Source organism: Glandiceps talaboti, chromosome 7, assembly GCF_964340395.1.
Source record: "Glandiceps talaboti chromosome 7, keGlaTala1.1, whole genome shotgun sequence".
In the NCBI taxonomy this organism is placed as follows: Eukaryota; Metazoa; Hemichordata; class Enteropneusta; family Spengelidae; genus Glandiceps; species Glandiceps talaboti.
This window is the reverse complement of record NC_135555.1, coordinates 12,098,965-12,125,742: the sequence shown is the minus strand read 5'-3', so window position 1 is coordinate 12,125,742 and position 26,778 is coordinate 12,098,965. Positions and strand designations below refer to the sequence as shown.

The 26,778-nt window shown below is 34.6% G+C and overlaps 1 protein-coding gene across 3 annotated transcripts; it reads left to right on the top strand.

The window, feature by feature from the left end:
- On the top strand, nt 1-26,778 carry LOC144437747 (E3 ubiquitin-protein ligase NRDP1-like). 3 transcript variants are annotated; one of them, XM_078126761.1, is made up of 5 exons: nt 1-119; nt 5,454-5,590; nt 6,068-6,718; nt 8,180-8,381; nt 22,778-26,778. In XM_078126761.1, exons 3-4 carry the CDS (start codon nt 6,088-6,090, stop codon nt 8,374-8,376), a joined length of 828 nt encoding a protein of 275 aa, XP_077982887.1. In that variant the 5' UTR covers nt 1-119; nt 5,454-5,590; nt 6,068-6,087; the 3' UTR covers nt 8,377-8,381; nt 22,778-26,778. The 3 variants fall into 3 exon arrangements, with proteins under 3 accessions (XP_077982887.1, XP_077982886.1, XP_077982888.1); XM_078126760.1 differs by lacking the exon at nt 22,778-26,778 and having other exon boundaries at nt 8,180-8,767; XM_078126762.1 differs by lacking the exons at nt 8,180-8,381; nt 22,778-26,778 and adding an exon at nt 7,857-8,170.

Genomic DNA, 26,778 nt, shown 5'->3' with positions numbered 1-26,778 from the left:
AAAGGTGGCCCAGCAGACTAGGAGAGACTTGGGACACCGAAACACGAAGCAATACTCCGATACTGTAGGGAGTTTGGGCACTGGAACATACACAAGAACACATACAAGAGAGCCCAGAGGTGAGAAATTTTAAATTATCATTACACTCGGATCACACTCGGCGTGGCCGTGGCTGTGTGACGCTAATCCCCCCGGAGATACATATCTGCTTCGGGTAACAGCCGTGGCATATGCCCAGGCGTTCCATTTAAATTATTGACGCAGAGTCATACGCTTGGTCTAGACGTCTGTGTTTCGTAAATTTCGTTACCTAATTCCAGCAATTGCGAGCTTTACCATCATTGCATCACAACAAACTTTAATATAGTACATACGTACGTCGTGATATATATAAGTATTAATTGTTTTGTAAGCCTATATAGCTCCAACAGGTGTTGTTCTGGGTGAAGTCATTCTCGATGAAACTCGCGGGGAAATATTGATGTTTGCAAAGTGCTATGAGCTTTGGACTGTATTATGTACGAGAGAAAGGAATATGTGTCGAGTGCAATGTGTAATTTGAACAGTTCAAACACGGTAATTTAATCAAGTTTACATACGCATGCTAACTGCTGTAAGGCTTACAATGTGGGGGAGTGGAAAAGGTTCGATCTAGTTGTGATATTCTATGCCAAACTGTGAATTTTATTTTTGCATTTAACTGACTTCAATCCATGTTGAATATACCTTATCACTTTAACTCTCAATTATCTGATGAATTTTATTGGCCAGACAAAAAAAATGTAAACCACTTTGAAAGATTAGAGAATCAATACGACTGTTTCTGCTTCAGTGATATTTTAATTGTTCACGAGGGTTGAGGGACACCCTTATAAACCGATCCGATGACAGAATTAAACTGCTGCATCTTTGTCTATATAAAGGGTGCTTATCATGAAATTTGTACGGCCAATATCATCAATCACCTAACTTTATGACAGAGGTTAACAACTTTTTAATATCTTCATATTTTGATCATGATTAAAACAACAATCGATCAAACTGGGCACGGAACTTGAAACTCGTTCAGACTCGTTATACGTAATGAACTCTCTCCAGGGACGGTGTTGACATCGCCACATGCTCGCTATCGGTCACACCGAGTTCTACCGAAACTCCCGGGGCCGATACCACCGTATCCCTCGTTTGTCGAGTGGGTAATGGTGGGGTAATATAAGGAGTACACAGTAGCAACGAAAGACAACCACCTGTTGATCATTCATGTTGCCTATGCGGGTGATCACATCATCCAAGTGAAACAGACATGTTAAGTGGCCCTTCGTACTAGGTCAGCTGTTACATGCATGCAGCAAATACGACCCTTTGTGTTCTTGTTAACACGGCCTGAGTGTCATGCCCGTCGGAGCCAATAGTTCAAGCAATTAACACAGGAAAAATCAATACCAATTCAAGAGTTGTGATGTCCCTGTTAATATATATACATTGTGGTTATTGGCAACTTCTACCATCAACTAAAGGTAGATATATATTTGATATCCTGACCTCACTATCTATTGGTGAGATTGAACACAACGCCTTTGATTGTATTGAGTTTAAGTCTGCATGAGCTCAATAAATGAATGACTCCATGTCTGTAATCATGATAATAGAGCAAGCATGGTCCAACTTTTCACTACCAAATGTGTATATGCATATCATTCATTAATCATACTAAAACGTGTCGAAATCTTTATCTGGGTTTGATTGCTGCTAAATGTGTATTTGTGTGTAAACCAGGCAACGGCATACAATACCACAACAGTTCTGGACCTGTGTATATCAGATACGCCCGAGTTAATCAACGATGGCGTAATGTCATGTAATATGATGGCTCTATCCGTTTACAGAGGAAAACACTTAAGATATCTGGTTTACGAATATTCGTTTGAATTATGTAGATAAGCGTTCAAATTCAGAATATGTTGGGTTTTTTTTCGTTCTTGGACTTGTTTGATTATTCTATTTGTGAAGCAGTGTACTTCTGGACAATAGGAAAGAAGAACACACTGCAAATATACGCTGAAAGTTGTGTTAGTGGAGTTTGGCGTTAGGTCGACCATTCAGAACAAAGATAGGTCACCGTACGTTATAAATCAGGCAACCGACAAAGACGTACATGCCAATTGTGATAAAGACGGAAAACCTACATGTTATGAGAACCGAAGTTGAAAATTAGCCTACAGCAAGACTAATACGTTGTCCAAGATACGTCATCCCTTGGACTCAGAGGCCTTGTTTTTTAAAAGTCCGAACAAACCGTAAACAATACAGCATTATGTAATTGTGCTCAATGTAATTAAGTCTTTAAAAATCTGTGTGCCACTGTCGAACGTGAAGCAAGTTTATGGGAGTAGAGTACTTACTTTTATTCGATATGTACTGTGCTTAGAAACCAAGACGTTCTATCAACATAAATGTTGTTGTCTGGTACCAATGCCCGCTGGGATGATGATCTCTAATGACCAATACCCACATCATTTTAAAGGTGTGATAAAAGGTTATAATCCCTAAAAACATCCGTCATCCTTACGACTTCGTGTTACTACCCCCTATTGTCTAGTTACCAAATTATCTCTTTGTAAGTTCCCGACCTAGGGGGTGATGACATCTCTGATTATGTGTGAACAAAGCCCGTTATATATATACTAGTATATCGATACCGTGTATCCTTCTGTCATCTTCCGCAATCAGTGTTCATTGCCCTGTGACAGTTTATTTTTTCCGTTCCCCCTTTGTTCATAATTTCATTTGTTTAGGGTCCCACTAAATAAACACAGCTCCTCTTTATTTTCTTTACTGTATTGACTGGGTCACAACTGTATACATTTTGTAGGAGTCAATTACAAAGGTCTATTCTCCCAAGTATACAGCGCTACCTGTGATTTCGTCACTTCCGGTCATATAGACTCGCCTCCACTGTACTCCGTTAGCCCAAGGCGGAAAAGTATTGTCTGCGCGAGAAAAAGTGGGGGTGACGGGATTTTTGAAATTATTCGGTTTGGAAAATATTTTGGAAGTCTTAATGAAGAAAAAGGAATAACCGATGAGTAATTCTTTGATCGTGTTTTAGCTTATATAATTAATCAAACTGGTGGTTGTTCAACATTGTTGTGGATAGTTCGACAGCCGTGTTGGAATTTAAAGTATTTGAGACATAAAGTGAAGATATGTAATGTGCTTCTTGGGTATACACTGGATTCCCTGAGGACCAGGGGATGTCTTTATTACTTTTGTCAGACTCTGGTCAGACTGATCGAGAAGGATATCCTTGAAATTAGATTGAAATGTTCATTTTATGCTGAACCATGTTTTTTCATATCCCAGACAAAGGAAACAATTTTTGTCTATCCTCTTCAATGATATTATAGGACTTATAACATTTTTTCACATGTGAAAAAATAATGTGTTTGAAAAGGATGTTTCTAGGCAGTGTAAAATTTACTGGAAAAAATCTTACAAACTTTCTGAAGAGTTCGGAAAAAACTTATGGAGAGTGCTTAGATTACCCATAAAGTATGATCAGGTCATACCACTTATGGATAGGGGTTACGAGGACAAATGAAAATAAGGGGGTGAGATTTGATGAATGGGAAATTACATTAATAGCATTACACGAGGAAGGAGCTTTATACACACGAAAACAACGTACGCACGTGTTGTTATCAATAGCAAAGTCGAATGTCCTTACATTCATCCATTAAAATATAACTTTGTTTGTTGAGCACTCCACTGTTTTACCACCCAAGAACTACTAATGCTGGGAGAGGTAGGACATTCAGGGATTTGAGAAAGGCCATTGGACAAATAAAATTTCGATACGTCTACTAACAAGGACCATGTTTATCCAAGAACAAAGGCAATTAAGGACAACATAATCAGTGGTCAAGGATTCGCCACCTTCTATCACGAGTAATGGCAACTACTACTTTGGACAGCTTTTAATCTCACACCCTTAGATTTGATTCATTCTATTTGTACCTTGGATCAATAGGTATTTAATTTCGGGAAAAGTAGGTTATGAACCCGCAAAATCGTCCGGTTGTAAGTTGATTCCACGAAACTAGCTAGTATTCTAAATTGGTATTCGGAGAGGAATACTTCCCCAATGCTAAATCGTCAAAGTGGTTGGGATTTGACATTGGTTTATGTATGTCTTTTATGATTGATGTATCATTCTTATTGACTCAACGATGGCAGTTTGGCAGCCCGATAGTCAATGTAGACTATTATCATAGCTTTAGACACAGTAATGCCACCATTATGATGTAATCTGCAAAGTAAAAGAACCCCCCCTCCCATAAATATATCGGCAAGTTCAAGTTTGCAGTTGTCAAACTCAGTATTGACATGATTGAAGGGATCATAAAATGATAGCATAATAGTACAGTACCATTTGTACATCTTATCAAGTGAACAAAGGCTCATAAAACAACGAGTGAGACATTAAAGTAATCATTGTACTCTTGGGCCCATATTTGCCCTTGGCAGAGACGAAGTACAGATTTGTATCGAGCTTAGTCTAGAGGCTATCATCTTCAGATTAAAAAAAACAACAACAATGGACAATCTCTAGACTATCTCGAGCCTGACGACACTCTGTTTCAAGTGACGGTGGTTTTATTGTAAAACTGGAAAACTAGGCAGTTGTTCCCTCCATTTACATTAATTCGTTCAGTCCATCCAAATATTTTATATCTGGTTTATAACCCTTTGAATAATTGATATTGGATTCTGTCATCGTTGAAAAAGGAAATTACTTGGGTTTCCTGTCTACATTAAATTCGTTAACTGGTAAAATTTAGAAAAGAAAGCACGTTATATGAATTTGTAGCAGATGTTTGTGTGATACACAAATACCACACCGGGGTTACATCAGATGAATTAATATGTTTTTTTGTGTGCTTTTTAAAAATTAATATGTTAACAAATATCACTATTGAGTAAAATTAATTCTTGTCAAAACGTGTCGTGTTCTCATCCCAGGATTCCTAAAAATTCTCAAACAATTCAACTCATTATCATGTCCTCTGAAATTAATTGATTTGTTGAGTCCGGTTGCCATGGAAACACGGGGAATAAATAGCGCCCTCCTGCAGTTACAATACGATAATTACTAAAATGTTGACATCTACATAGCTTCATCACTAAAGTGATATCTTTTATCACTTTGTGACCGGTACAATATATAGCATCTGCTTTGTAATGAAAAAATACACATCATTATCAAAAACGCGTATATGTACGGGTTGCATGCATTTATATGTAAGTTTACATGCGTGCAACTGCAATCTTCTGTTTATTTTTCGTGTCCACTGTAACATCACTATAATTATACAAATGCGTGATTAATAACACATTGTCAATATGATATTACTTCATTCATGCATTCATTAATTGTATTCTTGCTTTTACAGTATAATTACAACAGCTGGTATACGAACGAACGCCCAACCATACCATCACAACTCAACATAGTTCAACATTGACCCTATTCTGGACACCTCTCTCCCATCGTTGGAATATATATCATTACAATACAACTCCTAATAGGGTAAGTAGTTCATCTTATGTCAACTCTATCTTATTAATGTAATCATAGGGTCTATGATGTAATTTAGTCATTGGCTCCTTAGAAACAAATCTACTTTTGTGTTGTTGCAGCCGTATTACATTAGGAGATTAGTCGAGTGGTATGATTCATTGCCTTTGTCCTAGTACAGGGAACCCATTATTCAGGTATTCCGACGTTCCACGGTAATGGACTGAGGCATGTATAAGCTGAGCCTCTTTTGGTTTTAAGAGTATTCAATAGACCCTGGGGGTTTCTTAAAACACTTGGGGTTAAAGGATTTATAAAATTACAATTCAATATATAGATAAAGTGTTCTTAGTGAAGACAGGCATAGAGATATTGTGGCCCAAGGGTGTTTTAGGGTAACTTGAATCAGGCCTTCGATAGCAACAGTGTGATTTATTACTAACATCGTAATCAAAACAGTGGAGGTCAATTCGCTTTGTTTCGTTGCAGGTGAACCAGGTACATTAGTTATGGGCTACGACATAGAACGTTTCCTTGGGCAAGTCAACGAAGGTCTTCTTTGTTGCATCTGCCGAGACGTGCTGGAAGACCCGCTTCAGGCACCGTGTGAACACGCATTCTGTTCGACTTGTATCCATGGATGGTTGGTGCACGAAAATATCTGTCCAGAGGATCGCCGTACATTGTTAATAACACAACTCAGACCCCTCTTCCGGTATATGAAAAATGATCTGTATAAACTTCAAATTTGCTGCAGTAACGCGGACAATGGCTGCACCTTTGTAACGACTCTTGAAAACGTTGAACGACACGAACACGACTGCGACTTTGGTCGCGTTTCGTGTCCAAGTCACGGCTGCAACTCAGTGATGGAAAGACGAAACCTCAACTCACATCTTGCAACATGTGAATTCCGTACAAAGGTTTGCCCTAAAGGGTGTGGACTGACAATTCTTAGCAAAGAGGACGAAGACCACAATTGTATCGCCGAACTAAGAACAGAACTCGAACTTCTGCGTTCTGAAATGATATGTAAGTTGGACGACCAGAGGAAAGAAATGCAACTACGCCTGGACTCGCAGCGCTCTCATATGGTGCAGAAAACCAGTAATATGCAACAGCAAATCGACGAATTACGAGGTGAGTTTTCGAGTTTGACATTTGAAGAAACCCCTTACGACACCATTTGGTATGTCAGGATGTGAGGAAGCATAGTTTGTTGAGTTCCCTGTTCATCGCTTTGCACAGTGTCGTCTGCTAAATGTTTACTTTACAGCGACAGAGTTGACGACAATGCGAAATGGTATTTTCGCGCTCAAACTATTGACCAATCAGAAAGCGTTTAGAGTAGCAGTGTAGTGAGCGCGCCAAGATACAAATCTTGGGGCGACGGACCGGTAAAATAGCTGTCGTAATGTTTTGCCCAAAGCAAGGGGGTAGAAGTTGAGTTTGTTTAGGTATCCGTCGTTCCAGGACCATTTTAGAAGTTCGTGTACTGTTTTGTCGCAGCAGACGATGCGGTAGAAAAAGTTAACAGTGTGGCTTCTGTAGATGTTAGTTTTTTCTCGCAATCCGCAACCAGGTAAAGTACAGCCGTTAACTCGTAACCTCTTTCTTCCCCTCTGCATTGCTATTAATATATTTTACTAAAACAAATTAATGAAGCCTTTGAGACTGTTAAAGGAATTTTCACTACATGTTTTGGACTTGTTTTGTTGTGTATTATTTTTGTTTGTTTTCTAAATGTAGAACCTATGAATGATAATTTTTCTGTTGAAAACTTAAACATCTGGTCGAAGAGAAAATTATACACCAAAAACAAAATAAAAATGCAATTTTAGTCACCTCCTTTTCCCGACTTATATGGCATGATTTATTTGAAAAATTCTCTATTATATTTTTGAATATTATGTATGGCTGTTTTTGTCAGTAATATGATTTATATTTTCTTACTCCAACACAACAAAATTGTCAAACTTGTTTAGAAGCTTCCTTCACTTGTAAATTGATTGACAAGCTAAAATTAAACTCAAACTTATAAATTCCACTTCTTGCAATTAAGTATTTGCTCCCCTAACAAAATATAATATCCCAAAGGGGAAATTTAGTGCAAAGTTTAACTTTCACATTTCTTACATTAGTCTTAAAATGCACTCTAAGACAAACATTTTTTGCACAAATATCACTCTGTCTGCCTTCACAAGCAGCCCTGTAGATTCACTCAATCTTTCATGATATCAGATCTAATCTTTTGTGTAACTTTGAATTGTGGAAACAGGCCCAGTGTTGTGCTCCAAAACTTGTACAATTCTTTGAAGAGGTTTACCAATTCAAGTGGCCAGAGGAACACAATCCCTGTACACACGTGCAATAACCTGAGAAGTAAAAAGCTTGCAAACAGTTACTGATGGGGTTGAAATATTCTGTCTCCCAAGAAACTTCAGCCATTCTAGTTAGGAACAGCCCATGTTTATATAACCATATTGTCAAATACTTGTTGCAAGAAGTGCTATAAACCAAACAAATGAGAATCATGTGCCTTGAAGGCTGTCATACAAAACCCCATCCAGCACCGTCGTGACCTGGGTCCACTTTTTACAGGGCAACTATCCCGACTGCAACAGGATGTACGTACACTTCTGGCAGCTGAGAGGAAACGAAGACAAGAAATGGAACGAATGGAGCTGGAAAAGCAAGAACTGATCGATATGTTAAAAAGTCTGCAACGTGATGCTGAAGAAAGTAAGAAGGGCGCCTGTCGAAATTGTAAACGTGGAGAAAAGATTACAGCAATTTAGACCAGGTGCGTTTACTCAGGCAATTTTAAACCAGGTGTATTTACTCAGAAAATCGTGTTAGAAAAGAAATTGTTAATTACAGAATTTGAAATTAAACTTTTTAATTCATTAGTATTTATATAATAACAAGTGATTTATATTATTTATTCTGCAGAAATAACATGTACTACTTTGTATTACCCAGCTAACAGCATTCAAACCAACAATTCATTTGTTTATCTTTAATTTTTTAAATGATAAATGCTATTTATATTTCATCATTCTTTGGTAACTGGAACAGCATTTCACTACATTCATATCAAGTAAGGAAACATTTTTTATACGATGAATGCATTTTTTAAAATACTGAATCATTTTTATTGTATATATGTATTTTATGGAAAAACTTTCTTCTAACACTTTATATGTAAATAAATTCTGATTAATTATTGTGAAGTCTTCAGTATTTTTTAACGTAAACTTTTTGAGAGTAAGAGATATCTTGTAGTCTAGATTTCTACCTTCCCTTTAAAATGTTGATATCAACTGAGTAATGTTTTGTCATTCACTGAAATTGTTCTAGTTGTATTTCTGAAAGCAAAATTCATAATTTCTTGTCTTGGTTGTTTTCATCCTTTGATATCCAACTCTGAATATCATGGAAACTCTTCAAAACTGTGTAGTAAACCCTTAAAATATATACCCCTACTTGTTCATTGTGTGCATGCATTGTGTGCATGCAATGTGTATGCCGTGCACATGCTGTTTGCATGGTGTACACATTGTATGTGCATGTTAAATACATGATATGCACATGTCACACTCCATGATCTATTTTCAATTTCTACCACTTCATCACATCCAGATCTATTCATATGCAGTTAGTCCACAAGTAATTTGTAGTTTGGCACAAACTGAATACATGTATATCTGTCAATGTGTTTATAAATGGGTATCCATACATGCATATTTGAAGTATATATAACACCTTAGAGACACCAACATTTAGTTTGTACCTCTGTTTTTGTGCCAAAAAGGTAGGATTGAAATTCAGCCGTGTTGTCAGATAGAGTTATAGAGAAAGTTTGTCGAGCACAAAAGAATGATCTCTGCATATAATTTTTGTGGCTCCACTGATAAGATAACACTAAATACACAGACCCAAAATTGAAACATAGCCCTTCAAGTCTAAGGAGAGCCTAAATTTCAACAGATTCCCCTTCATTTCAAAACAGGTTTCTCAGCTCTTCATGTACATACATGGATGTTGATTGATTTGATTGTGCTTGTCACTCATTCATCTGGAACTGTGTGAGTCAAATGGACATAATTACGATCCCTAGAGGAATGCTTTAATTATTGCATTCAATTTTACTTTTTTGTTATGTTGACTTGAGAGCTACACTCAATTGTTCCCCAATTAGCCTTGGTTCATTGCATTCAAGTTAATGGATTTCAATAATCCCAATCACAGAACAAAGCTTAATTCTGTCAATTCATGTGTGTGTTCTCTCCTCCCCTATTATCTGTTACCTTAAAGGTCCAGTTACAGTTAGGATTAAAATTTAGATGTAACTGTAACTCCTATGCGTTGCCTTTGATAATTCCAGCAGTAAAAGTTAGAACCTGAGATTGAACCATGATCCTTTTGGCCTAGAATCCAGGCAAATGGGGGATTTGTTGTATTTTGATTTCCCCCTCTCACAACCCCCCCCCCCCCACCCACCCACCCACCCACCCACCCACCCACCCCCATTTGCATGGATTCCAGGCTATGGTCCTTTAAATATCAGACCACCACACAAGTGATGGTTTAATGACTATATACGCACTCAAAATTTTTCATCTATTAGGGATTTCTTTGGTAAAATTATACATTTTCATTGAGAGATTCTGAGAACAGAGTGCCCTAGTTTGGTACATCTTTGCCTTAGATGGACCGTACTGTTAACTGTGCATGCATAAAAACAAAGGGAGATATTAGTCAACCATAACATCACAACATTTTCAATATACAGTATGTACTGAGGTCAGAGTATAATGTCAATTTGCCTGCAAGGTATGTTAATACACTGAATGTACAAAAGACTAGCTAGACTGTCTGTCTGCTTGTGTTATGGTGCCTTTTAATTTTGACATGCATATCTGAAAAAGTCTAGTAGCCACTTGACCAGTCGTAAAATGACCCAAATTACAAAAATGCAGTGAGCCTTAAAATCCACTGTCCAGATCACAGGCAACACTCAAGTAGATATTAGGTGTGGCATGGTGGCTGTAAAGTCAGTTAAGGATCAACCAACAATAGAGTGTTTTGGGTCACATATACAAGGGGTCAAGAGATGGGTGAACAGTTCTATAGTTAAAGATACAGTCACAGGGGGTGTAGGACCTCTCTTGTATCGCCATGATACAATGAGTGATTTCTTTATTGTGAGTACAATAGCTTTGTTGTGGAAAATCTGTTATGTTGTCAGCTGGGTCACATAAAATGTCTGGAAATCTAAAGCAAGTCATGTTAGGAAAAACTAACAGTTCATGGTACATATCGTAAAATTTTGGTCCAAGTACTCTGAGAAAGCTTTGAAGAGCATGAATTCCAATAATTTAGTATATTTATTAAGGTGGTTAAGTAGATAAAACATTTCTATATCTTTTTACTGGAATTTCCACCAAAATTATGGTATGAAGCATGGAAATCTATGAATTTCACATCCCTCCCTTCACATATTACAGTGATTTCCCAAATTTTTCAAAATTATTGTCCTAAAAATGAATTTATTTCAAAAATTTAAATTTTGTGAGCTAGAGCTGTTTAGGTCAAAGGTCAGATAAATTTAGCCTCAGCTGTTTCATTATTTTTATTATATATACTTTATCAGTCAAGACTGCATGAGTGTTGAGAGTTATACAATAAAACTGAATTTATGATCACTTTGCACTTAGACCTAGAAAAAAAAATTGTTTGGTTCCAGTTATCTGACCCCACCTGGTTTTTCACTGACAACCCTAAACTTGTTTTTTTACATGTTCAAGAAAAAAATAATAAAATCTTGTCAGAAATAGTGGACTTGGAAACTGACATCAACTTAAAAAGACTATAAAAAAGCTGTTCTTCCTATATGTAATGGCTGTACATATGATGGGAAGAAACCAATAACACAGAGACCATATGGAAAACACTTAAACTACCTGACCTAGACACTCACACATGAAAAAAAAAAATAATAAAATAGAAGTCTACCTACCCCACCTATTCTAAAATTGAGCGTAATCAGAACCACACAATTTTTTTTATTAGGCCTTATAAGCTTCTGCATATACACAGGTCACTGCATTTGGGTAAGTTGTACAATTTGGGTCATTGGAGATTGGATAATTGCTACATATCTTTTTAAAAATAAATAAATATAGTGTTCATATTCTTACTGGAATAATTAAAAATCCTTGTAAAAACACACTACCAGGTAATTTTTCTGTTCATACTAAAAATAGACTGAACTTAACTATCTAATAACATCCAGCAGCAATCTAAGTTTTTAATGTAAACTGTAGACTATGCTAGTATTAAGTATGAATAAAGTGGTGAATATCTTGTCCCCCCCCCCCAGGTTGTATAGGATTTGTCCTCCCAAGTTATATAGCGTATTTTTGTAATTAAAATATTTTGCTATGAACTAAAAAAATCTTTAATTATCAGAAATCACTTTTAGAATTTCATTATTCCTACACAGGGTGACGGCTATAGCCTGGTAATGGAGGGTAGAAATCTGGTAAACTACATTATAGGATTTCTATGCCATAATTTTGATGGGAACCCTGGTAAAATCCGAGCGAGATTAAATTCGGTAGATTTAACCTACATTTAACAAAAATACTAAAGTGAGACTGCACTGGAAAATATAGTAAAGCAGTGTTTAAATCAGAATATTATAAAACTCTCATTAAATTCAGAGATTGTAGATATTTCCACCTGAGTTGTGATTTTTGAAAACCATCTGCATATATTAACCAGGAAGTTGACCTAATTGCTTTTATGGTAATTGTATCAACTCCAATTAAGATGAATATTTAATGACATCTAGCTATTACATCAATATGCATTAATTGTCCCCTGACTACACTAAAAGTCACCTGTGTATATAGCAATGATTATATAAAGAATATTTACAATGCTAAAACTGAATTATTTGTATGTATGGATTTCCTGCCTCTTTGCTATATTTGCTGCTACTGTTGCATTTATTGTCTAAATTCTGGCTTTTATAACGGATAATACTGTACCGATAATACAATAATATTGATTTACAGAGATTAAGCTTTAAATGTAAAGCTATTAATAACACTAACCGAGTCTTATCAAAATAATTTCAGGTACCAATTTTCAATTTTGTGTTTGAAACATTATACACCATGTACTATGATACTCATATTTTCAAAAGTTCAATATTGAGAGCCGAGTACTTACACTAGGGCTCAGTTTTAGTCTCTTTCTTAGTGACTACACTGTGATCTTGAGTGACTCGGAGTGAGACATCGTAGTTGGAATAATCCCTTTTATAAAACTGGATAGTGGGGAACTGTCTATTTGTTTCTGGTTTGCTATTGTATATACAATTTTGTGGCTTGTTTATAGCTGTGTTCCAACTGAGAGAGGGGACTGATGATTTTATTTGGAGAATGGGGGTACGGTGCAGGGGCATGAGGGATGCACAGTACCTCCCTCAACCTAATAGATGGACTGTGGTTGCAGGTGTAAAATGAGTTGCAGGGAGGTAAACATAGCCATGAATTGTTCTTGTCTTGGTGTGAACCACAGTGCCAGGATGTGAGCAGTCATCAAAGTTTCAGCTTAAAGTGTACTTTACAGTGACTGCAAGACACAATATCCAATTGATTCCAATCTTTCACAGACAGTATACTTGGCTCTGAGTAGCTGACATTATCATAGCATTTGTATGTTTGTGGAGGAGAGAGAACAGTGCAGTGCATTCATACCAGAGTTTCTATATATCCATTGACAGCATTCAACTTGTCTTTTTAAAGTGTTAACTTTGTAGAATGGACCAGTGACTTCCAATAGAAAAGGTCTGTGTCTTGAGGAGACATGGAGGTCATTGTACTGGGGAAAGATTGTTTCTTCCAATGCTATACTGACAATGTTAGGCTTTGAAATATTGCAAACAGGACATAATTGTATTAAAATATAAATCCACAAATGTTCCAAGTAAAACAAAGTAAATGCAAAATTAAAAAAAATTATTACAAAATTAGAAATGAAAGGTTGAATAATAATACTTTTTGTAGCTGCATGGATGGAAAACAAGGCCAAGGTTTCGAAAACAAACCTTAAAAGGCAAAAGAAGACCTGTATAGAGCTAATTTTGCCCCTTTTTTTTACTTGTTAGTATCATAAAAGGAAAGTGCAGAGAAAAGTATGTTGTATTTATAGACTTCCCAGGCTACACCCTGGGAAAGTTTAACTTATTGTTATGGTCAAGGCCACTGAACAGTAAACTTGACAATCAGATATGTCAGGTTGATCAGATTTTTAGACTTAGGTTTATCTTGTAGATCTGTATACTTGTCAAGATGTCAATGCCGCATCAATTGGCTTGATTCACAAATAATGGACAAGAGATTAGAGTTTATTGATGGCAGTTAGCTGGCAGGTTTAGGTATTGTTTCGGACTAAACTGTAAGTAATTTTGAAACTATAAGTAATTTTGAAGGCACAAGAAACGGACAAGAGATGTAGTAGCAGTTAGCCGAGAAGTTTACAATTGTTCAGGTATTCTTCAGGAGTAAACTTTGGAACCAAAAGTAATTTTTAAAGGGGAAATAATTTTAAAATCGTAAGTGATTTTGAAACAAAAAATAACAGACAGCAGCCACTGTTAGAATTTGTATTGATATCAGCTTACAGGTTTACAATTATTTAGGTATTGTTCATGAATACTTTAACACCAAAGGTAACTTAAAACTGTAAGTATAATTTTGAATCTGTACATAATCTTTGAAACACAAGTAACGGACACCAGGTAAAATTTGTGTTGAGAGTAGTTTGCTGACAGGTTTACCAGGTATTGTTGATTACTACTTAGAAGGAATCTCTGTTAGACCATTCTTGTGACATATGAAGGGGCAAAGGGTTTGGACAGCAGACTCAAACACCAAAGTAACAAAAGAGTGGTAAAAAGTGAGCACCCTACATCTTATGAGTATGCATCACTCCACTTAGATAGGTTGGTGGGAAAAAGATTTCTGAGTTGTCGCCACTCTTTAAGAGTGTATTGTTTTTAAAACAAAAGATAACAATACCATGCTAAAGACAAACGGAATGAATAATTTTGCAAACAATTGTAAAAAAGTAAAAGAAAATACAAAAATACAAGTGCTGGTATAATTACAATCTCAGCTTAGGCATGGAGAAGAAGACCCTCAATTGACTAATGGTTCATGTGATATAATAGTTTATTAACAAACTTTGAAACTTGGTTGTAAACAAGAACAAGAGATTAATTGTGAACTTTCATTAGGTTGGTAAAAATAGCTTTCTGGAAAATTAACTGTTATTAAGGTTGCACTATAGTCGTAAATTTATCGTAAAAAGGGTATTGTTAGCGTGACTGATTTACGTCAATTAGATCTTGGTGAGTACATACACCGGGAATAGAAACTGACCAGTTATTAGCATAAGTTCTGAATCAGAACTAAGTGCACTTTTTTACATACCTTAGATTGAGTCTTACAATATGGGTTATTAGGCACCCTTGAGATTGTTCACAGTGAATACATTTCACCTGAATGACAAACAATAACACAGCTCAGGTGTACCCCTAATTTGACCTGTAAGATGATAACCGTGCTATGTTAGATATTTGCATATCCTCATTGTTTGTAAAACAGCATTCAGTCAGCCTTCACTTTCAATTGCATATGCTGGCAGCGTACATCACAGCTATAATGTCAATATTTTTGTTTTCTTTTAATTTTGTGAAACTGGTCTTTTTGAAAAGGTATCAAGTCAATAACAGATGAATAGCATAGGACTTCAATTCTTAAAATGATCAAGACAGTTTTGAATAGCCTCGGCGTGAGCAAAGAATAATGATAGACATTTTGGAAAGGTATCAAGTCAATACCTGATGAAATGCTTCGACTTCAATTCTTACAATTCTGAGATAATCAAGACATTTTTGAATAGGCGTAAACAAAGAGTACATAATGACAGACATTTTGGGAAAGTTTCACATGAACTTTTTAGAAAGGTGACAAGGACAGGTAATATATTGTACAGACTTTAAGTCCTTCATTAAGCATTTTTGACAAATTCTTGAGAAGGCATTAAGATGACAATTGTTAGGACTAATTGTTTAGACTTAAAGTGGACTTTTGGGTAAGGTGAATTACGTATCTATGTGAAAATCCTTCATCGCATTCTTTAATGACAAAGTCTTGAAAAGGAATTTAAAAAAGACAATTCTTAAAGACTTATTGCATAGCCTTCAAATTCTTCTCTTGGAGAACAATATTTACCTGAAACAAAGTTCTTGATAGTTTTAGACCTCTAAAAAATAGTTTTGTTATTTTGCCTTGTTATAATAGTTCATGAATTGCTTCTCCTTCAATGTCAGGTGTTTTTTGTCACACTATTTTGGATGAATTTGGCAGAAAAGACCTTGCATTGTTTCCTAAGTTTCTTTAAATTTGGCATTGAGAGGACAATTCACAATTCTGCTGCAAAATGAATGTAACATGTACCACGGTAATAGAGAAGTTTTACAAATTCAATTTTTTAAAAATTATTTTTAACAAACAATTTCATGAATAGCTACATTGCTATACAGAAAAATACAAATCAGAAGATACAGAAGTCTAAATATGCAGAAAATTATCTTCTTTTTTTTCTGGGACTGGAGAGTTTTGAACGTTTTAAAATGAAAACTGTCTGACATTTCACTCAGTTTTGAAATATAAAATTGGAAATGGGATTTTCCCATGAGGCAAAGAGGAATGCACTGATCTCTATCTAACAGGTATTCTCAAATATTGACTGACATTTATTCAGTTGTTTCATGAATGATAAAGGTTGTATCAAACTCTCATAAGATGTAAATTAATATTTAATGTAATAACCGCACAACACAATCTTTCAAACAAAGTTATTAAAACATGCTGTAAAATTATTAGAACAAGATTCAAATTTTGAAAATTATTTTTTTAAAACTAGTTCATGAAAAGTTACATTGTGATACAGAAAAATACAAATCAGAATATACAGAAATTAAAATATACAGAAAATTATCATTTTTCTTCTGGGAGAGTTCAAACCTTTAAAATGAAAATGGTCAGATTGATTTTCACATGAGGGAAAGAGGAATGTACTGACTTCTATCTAACAGGTATTCTCAAATATTTACTGACATTATTTCAGTTAATTGTTACATTTATTTTGAATCAAAAGGTTTAATCAATAATTTAATTAATGACCAGACACAACCTTTTACACTGATATTAAAATGTGCTGTAATAATTGGAACTAAATGAGTATATCAGAGAAGCAAATTTCAACTCATTTTATCAATGTAACAATGATACACCGTCAATGTAATTTTAATGAGTTGTAGTTCTTTTCAAAGCAGACATCGATTCAAGCAGGTGTATGAAGTTGTATTTACACTGTGATTATTGGTGACTCTAGGCAACACAGTCCCTAACACAAATACTAAGGTGCTGTAATTGCCTACCTCTATGTAGCCATTTTAACTAAACAAACATAGACTGTCTGTGCTATTCATTATCTGTGAATGAAATGCTTAAAAAAATCCACAATGATGCATACGTCACTGTGTCTATATAATATAGGTTAGGTACCCTCCCACATGTCATCAAAAAAGGTATATATAGGGACTGCCTTTTACAGTAATTTTTTTATTCAAAAAGAGAAACAGCAGTATAGAAAATAATTTGATGATACAACATTGAAAACAGAAACTGATGGGGAGAGCTTAAAAAGCACCAAAGAAATACAGAAAAAGATAAAAAAATGTTTGAGTATTATTTGTAATATGTTGGTATACTCTATACAATTTTGTCTTTTACAAAATGGGTACTCACTTTGTACATCATGTATAGCTATGTTTCCCCTTCCAAAGACAGAAAAATTATCACTATTTAAATGTATGTATAGGGTATAAGGTGCCAACTATTAAAGTGCACCTATCCTACCCTCTCACATACACACACACACTCAGATATGCTTCAGGATTGCGTTGATTAACATCTGTAGAATCATGTATATGCCTGTTAAAAAAATAAATAAAACATATTTCCCTATATCAAAATACTTGGTTTAATACTTCACTACTGAAATACTTGTACCACTTATTCTTCCCAGATTTGATGCATTTCAAGCTTTTTCTGTGACATGTATGTTTTTTACTTCACCGTTCTTTATTTTATCGAATCGGCTGTAAACTGCATGGGCTGGGATTTCTTTTTTTGAATGTGATATTTTTCATACTAGGACACTTGTATTACCCTTGAAAACATTCCAACAAAATGTCTTTATTGAACACTGAAAAATCAAGCTGTGTGCTCCCTACAAAAATAACAACATTTATGTACTGCATATCTCCACATTCTCCCTCATACATGACAATAGTACAGTCTGACTAATGTCTAAAATTAGTACAAGGCCATTTCTAGAACCAACTGATACTTTATAAGATAAATCATTTTGATAATTTTAATTTCAATAAACAACTGCTGCTTTCAAAGCTCATTAATACTTACTAGCAGCCTACATAAGTTACATCTAAAACTTGTTAAACTTCTGACCTGCTTGTAGTTCCAGTGTGAATTCCTTTTAAGCTATGAATATATACACATAAAACAACAAAGAAATGTAATACATGTAATTGTAAATAACACCACTTTTCTAACTTCCTTCCGCACATTTCCAATCTTTGAAATATGTGTATAAAAATCAATTTAGCCTGTAGCTTAGAACCTTCACATACAGGTGCGCTTGACTATATTGTGCACCCTCAACAAGATCATATCACAGCTATAAGGTCAGGTTCTGAGCTGTAGCCTGAGGTAGTTTAATATTTACCAAAATTATCATGTTAAGCAAATATACATAGGTAGTTTGAATGTGTTCATGATGTGAAGTAGTGGGATAATCCTTTTCTCATTTATTTAGTCACCTGTATGGCCTTCACCTAATAAGATCGCAGTTTTTTGTGAGCAAAGATAAACAAACAAACAAATGTATCCTTGGGGGGTTTAAACTTATTTTGTTTGGTAAGGGTTGTACATATCAAGTGAATGATAAATGCCAACAATTTCAATTCTGCAGTGTTTTGCGAAGGTTTTTGAAATTTTTGTAACAGAAGAGGAAATCTGATAAAACTTGCAGAGATTTTCATGCATTGTACCTCATATTTGGGGAATGCTCATAATAGTTTGGATAAATCTGGTGGAGCTTGCATAGATTTCATTCTTACCTGCGAACATGAAATTGTATCAGATTTTTGGTACGAATCTTTGAATTTTGAACTCTATATATTTATGACTACGATGTGATATACACCATTAGTGTCACCTTTTGTATCTATATTTGCTGGAGGAGGGTATTATTATAACATCAACACAGGTATTTTAAGATATTAATAATAGATGCTCTTATTGTAAAAGGAACACATTAATCAGAAATTTTATCTTCACATTTAGACGACTATAGAAAGTAAATTGATCCACTATTAACAGCTTGTAATGACAAGATAGTACTTGTCAACCCAGCTGTGTTTCAGTGGTACCAGGGGAAACATTATATATCTATCTAAGTGTGCATGCATATAGATAGACACCCCTTCTGTATTCTTCTTACACTTTACAGACCTATTGCAGAATGGGATTGAAATTTAGGTGTACAAAAAATATCTAGCAAAGCTACAGAAAAATTAGTTTAGTTCCTGACAACTTATTTCGATTTTATACTACATTATTACGTGTGTGAAGATAACATAGTGTAAAATCAGAACATAGTCGTCAGAAACAAGACTACAGAAAAATTAGTCCTGAAAAAAAGAATAATAATTGGGTCATGTTGCCATGGAATCCAGGCTTTCTTGTCCTTTCATGTTTAAAGGCCCATGTTTCAATCCCAGTTTCTCACATTAGTGTTATTTTATCAGTGAAGCCATAAAAATTAGATACGACAATTCTTTTGTTAAAGACCAAATTTTTATGTGTTTTTCACAAGTAAATTTTAATCCTAAATCTGACAAGGGCCTTTAAATAATTAAAATGTAAACTATACTGCTTGCTTTTTAATAGTCTATCTGCTAGACCTTGGATGTTCTTCCGATACAATATGACACATGGCCGAATATCGCTATCGAGGATGGAACATTTGTTCGAGCAAAGCCCTCACTGTGAACTTCGTACCCTTATGGTTTCGGAAAGAAGGCCCAAACATCTAGCAGCAAGACTAGCTTTTTAACTGAACTAGGCCTTGTCAACTGAACATATATAAATTTCAAGTCATATATTTTTTTTGAAGAAAAAAAATTCTACTGAAATTTAATTTTTGGACTGTTATTCACACAAGCTTTGCTTCATTATAGTCCCAGTAATATCCTTTGGTAATTAATTGTCTTTTAAAAGAACAATCGGGTAATGAACTAAAATCCTACGTAAAAAACTTACTTTTTTAACGATAATATCTTAAATTCAAACCATTAGTCCTTGAATTCATTGGGTAGGATTAACCAAGTATTATACTTAACATTTCTGAACTAGACATTAGCCAAATTGTAGTCATCAAAACTGATAACAGTCAATTTATAGTTTTGGTGATTTAGGCTACATACTTGTATCATGTACAATCACCTCTGTGTCTTGGCGTTAACTGTTGTTGTTAACATGTCCATCTAATCAGCTATTTTAATAGTGTCCGAACTACTGGGGTAGGTAACATAATTTGGACTCTAAAAGAGCTGATAAGATGGACATGCTAACAATGCTGTAAATGTTGAAATTATCAGCGATCTTCTTTAGATTAAAGACACTTTAATACATTACACAATGTATATGGTACAGATTCTCATATATTTCATTTTTGCCAGTCAATGTTTATAATACTTTAGCCTAGAGTCATGTCATGTGACTATCACCTCCCCTCACGCCTAGCATTTCCCTCACAGCTGTGTATTCAAGCCTGAAATTAGACACAACAATGTTCATCAAGTTTTCTTTTCTTAATGAGTATGGCACATAATTTCAGAGTTCATATAATATCATATGTTTTTAAAAGAAATAATTGTACATATAAACTTCCAGATTCTATTTAATATCTAAGTTTCCCTTGTTTTGGGGGCAAGTCTTGTACAGAGTACATTGACATTATTAAAGGCCCCTTATGCTACACACATTAAGGCCCCTTATGTTCCACATATTTCCTAAACAAAGAAAAGTGAAAGAAAACAACAGCTATAAATGACTACTTTTAGAAATTTTAATATCAAGTGGTCCTTGCTTTTCCACTTGTCTGGAATTGCTTTTTTTATACACGTATGTACGAGTTTAATATCCAAAATGTCCTAAGATGAATACATGGTATCAACAATAGTGTTCTTAGTATAGTTACATTGTAGTTACTTTGTATCTAAACCAAGGTCAAGTGAGGACAAGTAAACAGTCACTAAACAATCCAATAAACAAAGTGAGATGGTAACTGGCCTCCTTTTAGACAGCTGCTATCAATGTAGAGATTTTATACGACTATTTTTATAGGCCAGACATAATGCCGACAACTGGGTGTACACCAGCCTTAAGCTGTTGTGTTATTTCTAAGATAAAAACCACACAACTACACAAACAGGAAACTTTCAGACAATTTGAGTATCAAATCTGTACATGTAGAGTACTTAAAATAAATATCACGTACCTTAAGTTTTTGGGGTAATTATTTTGCGTGGGAAATACAAAGAACGGTACATACTTTCATCATCAATGGACAGGAACTTGAAATAAACATAAAAAACCCTGAAAAACTTTTAATAAGAATGATAACAATGATATCACATCAGTGGAAACGTTTTAATGAAATATTTCAGAAAAATAAACAGGAAAGTGTATAAGGGTATGACCATGCCAGGATCATTAAATAAACATAAAAATAAAACCGAAACTTTTAATACGAATGACAATGATATAACCTAAGTGGATATGTTTTTATAATGAAATATTTCAAGAAACGTAAACAGGAAAAGCTTAAACTCTTTGATGGTGTATATAAATTTTATGTTATTGATTTGTACGTACATACATAATCTGAAAGTATAAAGCTAGTGGCAAGGTTATCCTACTGTACAGGTCCATCAATGGATTTTCAAAGTCTACTGTAAAATGTAATGAGATATATAAAAGTATACAGACTTACAGCCTCATTGTGCCTGTGAACGTTTTTACCTCATAGAAACCTTCGAGTCATGATAGTGTAAACATACTGTTTGTTTACAGATGTGACCAACTCAGTAGAACAACATGATCCTTTTCTGTGAAGATGATGGCAAGTCTGTTAATATGGAAAAGATTTCATTTTGTATAAACATCTCTTAGTTATGATAGTAAACATATAGTTTGTTTACAGATGTGACCAACACAGAACAGCACCATCCTTTCTCTGTGAAGGACAATGTCTTTTTTTACATTGCCTAGTCTGTTAATATGGAATACATTTCATGATGAAAAACACCCCTTATAGTTTAATATGATTGTAAACTTAGCTTGTTTACTGATATGGCCAACACAGTAGAATAACATCCTCCTCTGTGTAAGGACCATGTTCTAGTTAAAGTTGCCAAGAACATAAACACCGGATAAATAAATATGGAATAGGGTAAACAAACACTTCATGTATGTATCATGAGTTCAGTTGTTTTTGAAAACATATTTTTAAAGTAAAATGGTATAGATAAACTGATCTTCTCATTTTTGTTGACAATCTTTTTGGGTTTTTTATTGGCTGCAATACCACAAAAGTGAATATTAAAATTTGTTCATCAAATTGAAACACTGTTTCTTTTATATACCGTTAGTTCATTTACAGTGTGGTAGTGTTGGAGACTAAAATTTCAATGTTTACACCTCATGTTGTTATGAAAGTAAAGATGATGCAGTTTGAAGTTGATGCTTCTATATATAAAAAAAAACACTCCGACACATGTTTGTGGTGAAGACATGTTGGAGAATTTCCAAAGTGTGTTCACACAATTTTACTTGAAACACTAGTTGCCAATTTTAGACATAATTATCAACAACTGATTTTAACCATTTTCACTTTATTTATAATACCCAACTATATTTATGCATTTTTATTAAACTTTTATTACATTTTGTTCTTTTTTCACAGAAGGTCTATCAATCATACTAGAAGGTCCACAGATGTGATGTTATCTTAGCCAACATTAACCTGAAGGATTTTTAATACAAAGACGCTCTAAACTTTGATACTTTGAGTCAACTTGAGGTTATTGACCTTCTTCCTGTGTATTTATTCAATCAAGACCAAAGTTTTTCCAGAGAAGCAGTGACAGGTGTTGTTGGCAGTAAACAAAGTGTCAAGGGACACAAATATTCCAGTCACCGGTATTTCTTTTGAAAGAGCACAATGGATGTTTTTTTTATAATGATGCAAATCATTGAATATGATATGATTTGACAATAATTGTATATTAGTTTCTAATCTTTTGAACCAAACAAAATGATGTTTATGGGACAAGTCAAACTCAATGAGTTATTTTGAATATTTTATGGTTGGCTGAAGAGAAACGTTCAATGACTTATATGATCATTTATTATGCAAGCCAAGTTTTTTTGAAAATTGGTGGAAAATTTGGATGGCTGGTGACATAGACTCATAGAGACATGTTGCAACCTGGACACATATTGTTGTGATGTAGAACAACAGAACTGATGACATCGTTGTGATGTGTACAGAACTGGTGACATCGCTGTGATGTGGAACAACAGAACTGATGACATTGTTGTGATGTGGAACAACAGAACTGATGACATCGCTGTGATGTGGAACAACAGAACTGATGACATCATTGCAATGTGGAACAACAGAACTGATGACATCATTACAATGTGGAACAACAGAACTGATGACATTACTGGAACAATGATATGACATCAATGTAGGACACCATGACATATAACAGTGACGTGGAACAGAACTACATTACATTAGATTATTTGTGATGTGGGACAGCAGAACAGTTTTGGATGAAGAACTACATAACTAATGACATATTTATGATGTTGTGCAACACAACTGATGACATCACTGTGATGTTAACAACAGAAGTGATAACTATACACATATTGCTGTGATGTAGAACAACAAAACTGATGTCATATAAATATTGCAAATAACAATATGTTAAAAAACTGCTGACAGCTGTTGCAACAGAAATAATGACATAATGATATTTGGAACAATAGACCATACATCATCTAACAATCAGCTGTTATGTACAATATATTCCGTTAGAAAGCTGAACACTTAACTAATATATCATAATCAATAATGTGGAAATGATGTGTAATTTTGATACCCACCTTATTTATATATTTTACTCATATTTATTGGTAATATAATAATAACAATAATTTGAAATCATGAAAACTCATCCGTATAAAACTTAAATTTGAACCTCAATTGGTGTAATTTTTGGTGCTGGAATCGACAAGAGGTGATTGATTGCTTTAATTAACTCATATATATACCTCAAGTGGAAGTTATTTTATTATGGTTATAATAATGCTTTACAAAATTAGCTACTAAAATATAACAATAATGGTTTTTCTTTTGATGTACCAGTGATTTTTTGTTTTCAAGTTACGATGCAGGCCAAAAACGCAATATTAATGTTAATGAACCAAAATTTGTAATTTTGAAAATAAAAATAACAATGAACCAAAACTTGTAAGGCAAAAATAAAAATAATGTTTGTTTCCGATAACATGACTTCAGAAATTAGGGTAGGTCGGTCAAAACTTTTAATTTTTAAATTTTTTTTTTTTTTGAGAAATTGATTCAGCTCTTAGACAAGATACTCATTGGTCACAATACTTCTGTGATAGTTTGATGAGTTGTAAAAGAAGTAAATGAAGACAATTATATGTGAAGTAGATGAACATGTATGCACACAGTGTGCACTTGGTATCTCTGGAATGGAGTTTTTAAACAGAATTCTTGTCCAAGGATACTATGGTAAGAAAATTTACACAGAAATAGAATTAATTTCTAACTAGTTTTTGGATGTAAAAATGTTTAGGGTTGGCAGCTGACACTGGGGTCGGTCGGGTTATCGGAAATACGTTATTTTTAAAAATATTAGGCCTAATGTTAATAATGTACTCAGCTGAGTTGAAAAAAGTGATCATTCCAATAACAGTATTTTACATATATTACCTATTTGTCATGTTGAATAATAATTAAATATATAGTGCTACATCAAATACCATGCCTGTAATATTATTTGTCAAAACTTGTCTGTCACCTTATATGTAATAAATTGCTTACTTCATTATACTTGAAGTAATATTCAATTTCTTTTCAGGGGATTCGGTTTCTGGGTTGGGATACCAGGTACTGTAACATGGTTTGCAAATTAGTACAATTTATGATAAAAAAGTAAAAAATTCTCATCAAATTTTCCATTGGAAATTGAAGATCTTCTCTCTAAACCATATGCACCCATTTTGACTCAATAAAACCAGAAAAATAATGCTGAAATAAAATTTCAAATTAATTGCTACAAGAATAATGGAAAAGCAATCAGTGACATAGTTTCGGTTACCCAGACTCTCGCCACTGGGGGCTCTACCTACGGGACCTCCCCAAACAAGAGTCTGGGAAAACCAAGTTCCAACTCGCCTGCGACAGAATCAGCTGCTGGAGCACTGCATCATGGGGAGTACTTCATGCCCAACATTGCAGGCTGAACGATTTGGGTACCTTCGCTACAGATTATCACTTCTCAAGCGACACTAGTATATTAACTACAACAAACAGGCCTCGTAAGCCCATTTTTATGTTTGGAAGAAATCTACTGTGTGACTTCCATCGCAGGGTAGTTGGAACGTGGTTTCCCCAGATTCTTGTTTGGGGAGGTCTCGTAGGCAGCGCCCCCATTGGCGAGTCTGGGTAACCAAGACTATCAGTGATATGGCTACTGAGAAGGCATGGTTAATTCCCACTGTATCAAAGTACATACTAACTTTCACTTTGTCATGGGAAAGTAATAGCGCCCTCAAGTGATAACTTGGAGGGAGGTATTTAGAACTGACATTTTTGACAGACTACTTCTTTTCTATTTATGTCCACCATTTTGTTACATTTTTAAAAAGTTTTGTACACAAAGGTAGAGGAAATTGTTGCATACATATGTTTTCTACTGTTGGAAACATTGGAAATAGCGTCAGTTTTTTTAATACCAAACATTTAGTTATCTGACACAGTATTTTGTAATAGTATTATGCCATATTCAGAATTGTCATTTTTCAGCTCAGTTATACATCTCATAATTCTGTAATATACAAGAGAAGCAAGCTAACGTGAAACATGTCATTTTCCACAACAAAAATTGTACTAACTTGCTACATTTCAGTCTGAGACAAAGGCCTTACAAACACATTTACTTTGCATAAGCAACCTTAATGTGATCTGCAACCTTACAAAATGTAACAATTGTATTTAAACTTTGTTAAGCCAGACAATAAAATGTAGCTATGGTTGTAAGATTGTTGTTGTATAAAATGTCCTGTTTCACACTAACTGTCTTCTATTGTATTATAGATTTCCACAAATAAAACCACCCCAAATTAACTTTTGTTTTTACATTAGATACTAAAATAATAAATAAATGGGTGTCTAAGAAGAAGACCCATGATAGATAACTTTCCATGTAATAGTTTTGATTTGTCAAAGTACAGGTGTACTGCCAGTCTACATCCTGGGCATTTGCTGATTGGCCAATAGCTGAATAGCCATTTATACCAGCCAATGACAAAGAACATTGCACTTGTACACATCCTGGGCATTCCTGATTGGCTGATAGCTGAATAGCCAATTATGGCAACCAATGGAAAAGAACATTACACATGTACACATGCTGAGCACTGTTGATTGGCCAATGGCTGACTTAGCCAATTGTACCAGCCAATGACAAAGAACATTACATTTTGACATACTACTCATCAGTGTAAAGTGTTATTGTACAAGTGGTAAAGTTTGAATTCAGAAATTATTTTTTAGATGTTTTGGGAAAAACTAACAAGTGAGAATTAAAGCCGACTAATATATCTAAAATAATCAAGTGTCTTGCTGATATTGTCAGCATT

Coding starts and splice junctions, on each gene's coding strand:
- LOC144437747 (XM_078126761.1), top strand. CDS start 6,088: ATGGGCTACGACATAGAACGTTTCCTTGGGCAAGTCAACGAAGGTCTT. Junction 6,719..8,179: donor GCAAATCGACGAATTACGAG/GTGAGTTTTCGA, acceptor CACTTTTTACAG/GGCAACTATCCCGACTGCAA.